Raw genomic sequence first — 7,500 nt, forward strand, 5'->3', positions numbered from 1 at the left:
CTCCTCTCTCTCTCTCTCTCTCTCTCTCTCTCTCTCTCTCTCTCTCTCGCTTGTTCGGTCGCTCTGTATACTATTTGTCTTACTCAACCTTCATGCTATCTCCACAAGGCATAACAATAATCATATTATGAGATAAATTTCGTATCTCTTTGATGACAGATGCCAGGATTGTTCGATGAGATTTTTAGGAAGATTTCGGCAATGTTTTTTTTATGTATATCACTGTTATCTGCTTCAACGGACTTTCGTTTATGCAATAATAACAGTAACACACACATACGCACACACATTATATATGTGTGCGTATACATACATACACACACACACACACACACATCCACACACACACACACACATATATATATATATATATATATATATATATATATATATAATATATATATATATATATATATATATTATACTATATATTAATATATACGTTCATATATACATATATATATATATATATATATATACATATATATATATATATATATATATATACACACATTCATATATACATATATATATGTGTGTGTGTGTGTGCGTGCATGTGTTGTGGGCAGTGGTGTAACAAGGGTGTCAATCAAGAGGGGGGCTTGAAGGGCGCACCTGATTGGGGGAGTGGCGCTAGGTGAGCGCAACGAGCCCAAACAGTTGAGTTGTAAGGGGGGGTGTCGGCTATAAGCTCCTCTCGAGATATTTTTGAAAATGGACCAATTTCATCTGCCTATGCGTACTGAAAGGAACATTCACGTCACCAGAATACACACGTTCGGACTCTAGGTACCGAATTCGGATCACAAAAAATAATAATCACGTTTTGTGTATGATAACGCTACCAGTTATATAACATAGACATAGCTGCCCAGATTTTTGGAATATGTTATTTATATATCGATTAAGAGTAACACCATGTACTAAATTTTCACAATAGGCCACCAGTTATATATTTCTTCAAAATAGGGTTCCATTCGTACCTAGTTGTTTGAATATTGCAAAGAGAGCTGAGGTCAGGGGGGTCAGATTGATATGTATATATATATGTGTGTGTGTGTATGTGTGTGTGTGTGTGTGCGCGCGCGCGCGTGCGTGCGTGCAGTGTGTGTGTGTGTGTTCGTAACTATGAGCTGTGGCAATTTGTATTCATGCGCAGGTCTGTGTTGCTACTGGCGAGTCCTCATTAGTAGGAAAAACTGGTATCTTCCCCAAAACAGGGAATGCCCAATATTGCCCATTGTCCAGCCCCCCACCCCATGCATCCCCGCTTTCTAAGTGAACATCATCTATTTGCTCAAGTGACTCTACTGTTTTTCGTGAAACTCTTACAATCAACCCATTATTTCAGCTCGTTATGCTTAAGAGTTAAAATACAAGAATCAGGTTTAATTAGATGCAGTCTAGATAATTGCAGCACCACAATTGACTTTTAACACGCATGAATCCATTGAATACCAATCTTTTTTCCGGTGAGGGTACGCCCACCTGGCATAAGCATTGTTGCCAAGGGTACGATGCCATGATGAAAGGAATACTCATTATGCTAAATCTAGCACAAGACAATGACTTACATATAAGTCTTTCACTTCTAGATTTATCTTGTGTATATTGAGATCCATTTGATATGCGTATTTTATGTGGTTTCACTTACCTGAATGTTACGTTGTATATATTTGCATGCTTGGTCTGAAAACAACTCAAGCTCTCGGCTAAATTAGCTATTCCTTTTCATGTTTCATATTTAACTGGCATATTGTTTCCGTTATATATACATTTTCGATATACATGCACCACAAGAAGTCCAAATCAAGACAATAGGAGTGAATATATCACCAAAGAAAAAGAAAAAAAAAAGTATGCATGCAATAAAGTCGCCTTTCTCTTCTGTATCATCAGATTTTCGAGAATGCGAATGAGTGAAAATTTCAATTGATAGATAAGAAACCAATAAGTAGTAAAAACAAAGTCAATAAATTACGAACGGAAATCCCTAGATAGACGTCATCGAGATAAATGTTTTGACCCCGCGCCCTCCACTGTTGACAAACATGTCGGAGGTGACAAGGAGGGGGTCGGGGAGAGAGAGCTTTTCGAGCCTTTTTCTCCCTCCAGAAGAATCGCAACATGAAAATGAACGTATGTATGGAACTATAGTGTAATTGTGTATAGTATGATTGGATAGTGTGGCGAAATAGGATCAAAGGAAGATTTTAAATAGGCTTGCTCAGGGAAAATAGTCATAAACCTTGACCTCAAAATCAAATTTGGTGTCTCCCCCGTCTTAATGATTCATCTTAATGACTCATTATTCATGGCGTCAGTCGGCCTCTTGGTTGTGATTTTTATTTCTGTAACTGTGATATATTTGTTTCACTACATTCACGGAAAACAATGAAGTGAGCAACCACATTACATGAAGTGAACAACCACACAATATATTTAAAAGAAAAGACTAGCTTTTATACCTGTAAAACTTTTAGAGGCATCACGATAATTTTCATTCGGTAGATATTCAGAATAGGGCTGCATTTTTAAATGCCATGAAAGTGTTACCAATTTATTCCTCTCCCCCTCTACTACTCATATATAGTGAATATGATATATGATTCCCCTCCTATACCCAACAATGTGGGCCACAATAGTAGGCTAGGACATGAAGATGAAGAAAATTGTAGGGTGATACATCAGATTAGGATAAGCGAAGTTTGCAGAGCAGATACGCCTCTGGGCTTATTTGTACTGAGGCAAGCCGGCCTGTGTCAGCGCTGACTTTTTGAGAGAGTTTACCTTCAGGTGTTGACTTGACCTGAGCTTGGTTCTTATCTATCACTTTGCCCAGGCATGGCGGTGACCGCCAGGCAACAGTGGAAACTCACGAGCTTGGACGGTGCTCAATCTGCCAACCATGGGGATGGGAAGTCGGCACATTAATGACTGCACTACCTAGCAGCTGGATGATACATGATTAAACTGCATTTATATATAGCACAAATGTACATTAGTACCATTGTATATCTCTACTAAAAAATTAAAATGTAAAAGCATTGTGATTGCCTCTGTACCTATGACATGACACAAAGTGATTTTTTTCAGGAATTTTGTATGCATTGGTTTCAAGGCATTTTCCATCCTCAAAATCCCAACCCAATGATCTACCTAGTCTTGCCTAATTTTAAGGTTTCCCCAAGCCAAGGGGGGGCTTCATCATGCCCTCCCCTACTATTGGGACACTACTATTGTTGTGTGAAGGAATAGAAAATTATATGCACTGTATATGAATAATGGAGAAAAATCAATTGTTACCAATTTTGTGGTATTTAGTAATGTTATGCTATTCTGAATATTTAACTTTTCAGAATAGAACTGAATAGAGTGATGCTTTGGTGTCAAATTTCTGTGCTTTAGAAAAGGCCAATAAACCTCCTTCTAAATGTCTTTGATAGGATAGGGCTCACAATGGTTTCATTGGATACAGTAGATGGGATCCAGTTGATATCACATGTTGAAATTTTTTTGATGATGTAGAAGTTAGCAGGCAACTTTGTCCCCAGAGCATAGTGAGCCTATGAAAAATTTGCACTATTTTGATAAGTTGATCCTTATTGCAATGTACACCCCTGTTGCTATGTTTCATTTTCCAAACACCTTACTGTGTGTTATGGCTCTCTGAAGTTAGTGCTTGTGAGTGATTGTGAATGGTTGCCATTCAAGGCCTTCTTTCCTGCTGGTGCCGTTAGAGAGTGGTGCCATCTATGTTGGGATTTTAACTAAACCTATTACAGTAATTATAATAATTATAATAATACTTCTCATCATCTGTCACTAGATATAACTATTTCTCTTAGTATGATTAAAAGATAATAATAATAGAAAAAGGCCAATAAACAAAGAATTACCCAGGTCAGCAGTTCACTTCATCCAGACCTCAATGTCAATTTTTACCAGTGGCACTCTTACATCACCTATATCCTACAGTTTGATATGCCAAGGTCTTATTTGAGTGAATCTCTGAAAGCTTTGTTTTTTTTTGTTTTGTTTTTTTTATAATTGTGGACACATTCAAGACATTTATTACCATGGAATTCCCATGGAATTCCCAGAGCTCTAAGCTCCATCTCTCATTCCTGTCCACTTCTGAAATCTCTGTTGGTGCACTGATGGCTCATCTGGTCACCTATTTATTTATCAATCAACTTTATTTTTATAGCACATATACACACATAATCATATACTTATATATATGTGTGTGTGTATGTATGTATTTATGTATGTATGTATATATGTGTATATGTGTGTATGTATGTGTGTTGTAGGCACTGGCAAACTGAGTCATCAACATGTGGATACCATGTGGACAAAGCTGGTAATGAAGCAATGGGTGCATGGGCACGTGATGACATGATGCAGGGAGAATCTTATTGAGTCCATACCTCTATCACTAGCAAGTGACTAGAGAGTGACTAACATGATGCACAACAAACCATGCATTTAGATATGACATGAGAAAATGTTATGTATATAAATACATATGACTATGAAGGAATATTTTAATTAATTAATGTTTACCAACTTTCAGCTCCTAATTCTAACAGCCAGAGGGACTCGGACATCCCCAATGAATATGGCAACACAAGTATTGACTCCGAGAGTAGCAATTACAGAGAACTCCATGAGGAACCTGTGCACACACAGACATCCTTTTCCCCAATATCTTCAAGTTGGGAGATGAACTACCATGAAGCTGCTATTTTCTTGGAAGTAAGGAACAAGAGTATTCTTTTACAAAACCGTATGTGATCCTATGTTTATTTCCATTTGCTTACTTCTGAGAGAAGGAGAGAGTGTATGGTAAAACATGTACATCATTTTAGCCTATGACCTCTAATGGTCATCTATGTTTTCTGTTGTCCTTATTTTTCCCCATTCTCCATGTATAAAAAAGATCTCCCACAATTCAATTAACTACTTTTTATCTCATTGTCAGGAAGGGGAAAACAATGACAAGTTCAACAGCCACCCTCGGGACCGCAGTGCCCTGCCAGCTTACCTCGTAACACACAACCATTGGTTCTATTCCCTTGACTTGGCAGCAGCATTACTTCTCATGTCCCTGGCAGTCATTGAGCAGCCAGCAGTGTTTGAGGTTAGAAAAACATGTTCTTTCTTTTTCTACTTCTTTGTCATCCCCATTATCATCATGATTATCCATTTCCTCCCATTCAGTCTAGCTTACCCCCTCCTCTCCTTTTCTTCCTCCTCAGATAATATTCTACAATGATAGGTTCACATTTAAGCAGTTCTAGATTTTTTTTAACTAGGCTTTATATTTGTTATATGAATGAATTACTTTTAGCTGATAAAACAAAATTATTTGTTTTATTTTCCTCTTATTTTCAAGGTCCTGATTCATTTGTGGTATCAACCTTAGTTACTTATAATGGACTTCGAAAATAAAAATCAGAGTTCTACCTTGATTTTAATTGTACGCTGCAAGAGAAACAGTGACTCGAGGACTTTAAGATGTCATATTGTTCCCAGCTTATACTGTGGTTAAGGTGATTATGTTGTTTTCAGGGAGTTCCTGTTGGAGTTCATGGATCCATAGAACTTTTTGGCCTCTTTCTTGTCGGCATTTCCATTGTCATGCAGCTCAGATGGCTCGGCCTGAGAACCTTCCTCCAGCATAAGCGTTCAGCTGTGAAGGTGCGTTGAGTACACAGATGTTGTCACCTTATATGTTGATTATTTTATATGAGAAATTATTAAATGTACATCATTTGAGAATATACCTACTTATTTTGACTTTGGTTTGTTTATGATTCTTTTATTAACTTGCAGTCATAAGTGCTCTTCGTACTTTGTTCTAATATACGCACATAGTAAAAAGGAACATTCATAAAGTATCAGCTGTTTGAAAAGACAAGGGAATAGAGACTTTATAAAGACAAAGATATCTTATATGTCTTCTTTGGAAGAAAAGTATATATGGTTTACTCCAATACCATAAAAAGAAAAATTTAACCATGATTTTATTCTCATATGGATATCTCTTTTACATTCCAGAGCCTGACATGGGTAGTCATGATAATTGAAGCAGTTGTAGTAATAGTCCGAAACACAAGTCATTTTCGAGTCACTCGAGCCTTGCGTCCAATCTTCTTTGTTGACAGCAGATATCTGGGTGGTGTCCGAAGGTATGTATATACTACATGAAACTTTTGTATTATTTTTCTTGCCTGTTAAATCCACTTTAAGATTAAAGTAGAATTCAGTTTTTTTTGTTGTTTTTTTTACAATAAAAGGTGGATTGATTAGAATTATTGTATAGAGGAAAAGGTCTTAAAATATTTAAGGTCAAATTAAATCAGTAGCTGATATATCATAATATACTCCTTATATAAAGAGTTTTCAGTTTTGTTTTTGATATGTTATCAATTTTTTTCCGGCAAATATTATACAGTCTATTTTTTTTAAATCTTAGATTCCTGAGGCAGATACTCCAGTCTGTTCCACCGATCCTGGAGGTCTTAGGAATCCTTTTCTTCATCCTCATTATTTTCACGACGCTAGGATTCTACCTCTTCAGCCCAGACCAGAAAAATCCCTATTTCACCACATTCCAGCAGGGATTCGTGTCACTCTATGTGCTCCTGACCACGGCAAAGTGAGTCTTGATCTCATTTTACTTAAAATTCTTGCATTGAAAAGGCAGTCTGGAAACATTTCCTCTAGCTTTATCGAGTTTTCTATATTTTTTTTTTTTTTTTTTTTTTTTTTTTTTTTTTTTTTTTTTTTTTTTTTTTTTTTTTTTTTTTTTAAGAACATTACATTTTCATAAACAATGTTTGCCTTTCATTTTTTTTTTTTTTATCCCAATTTTCATGAATTTATATATCAATGCTCACCATCACAGAGATGTATATACATACAAGAACCAAATCCAAAAAAAATTGTATAGTAGAGTAGAATAGAACTAATTCATAACTGCACAAACCATTAATGACAGTACTTCCTGTCAGCTTTCCAGACGTGATGATGCCTGCCTATGCTAAGAGCCGATGGAGTGCCGCTTTCTTCATCGCATTTCTGGCCATCAACTTGTATTTTCTGATGAATTTGGTGTGTATCATGCAATTTTGTGTTGTTTGAAGTAAATTTCTCATTTGATTAGATTTTTTTTTTTTTTCAATTTTGTTTTTCTTCTTTTCTTGCTTCTTTTTCTTTTCCATCTTTTTTTCCTATTCTTCTACTTCACACGATTAATGATTCCAGATGCTTCCATTCTCTTATCTAATTCCCTCAAAACCACTCAAGAGCAGCATTCAAACAAAACTTCATTAATCCTTTCTCTATCTCTTTAGCTTTCTTTGAGAGAGGGATTTAAACAAATTACTTATAAATTCTTTTTTTTTTCCCTATTGTCTTTCCTTCATTCATTCACTTTTTACTCACTGTAATTCCTTCCTTCATTCACATTTTCTCCATTGTCACTCCATC

General features: G+C 36.1%; 1 protein-coding gene across 1 annotated transcript in view; it reads left to right on the forward strand.

Moving 5' to 3' along the window:
• Nucleotides 1–4,579: 4,579 nt before the first annotated feature.
• The window catches only part of LOC122255919 (two pore channel protein 1-like), a gene marked incomplete at its 5' end in the record, with an annotated part of 14,421 nt that continues 11,500 nt past the window's right edge, over nt 4,580–7,500 (forward strand). Inside the window, 6 exon segments of the mRNA XM_086531850.1 lie at nt 4,580–4,761; nt 4,988–5,146; nt 5,578–5,706; nt 6,067–6,197; nt 6,485–6,667; nt 7,023–7,122. Coding sequence (XP_086387976.1) covers nt 4,580–4,761; nt 4,988–5,146; nt 5,578–5,706; nt 6,067–6,197; nt 6,485–6,667; nt 7,023–7,122 — 884 coding nt within the window.

Source organism: Penaeus japonicus, unplaced genomic scaffold (genome assembly GCF_977035675.1).
Source record: "Penaeus japonicus unplaced genomic scaffold, GWHDUDI00000001_assembly GWHDUDI00000036, whole genome shotgun sequence".
Classification (NCBI taxonomy): domain Eukaryota; kingdom Metazoa; phylum Arthropoda; class Malacostraca; order Decapoda; family Penaeidae; genus Penaeus; species Penaeus japonicus.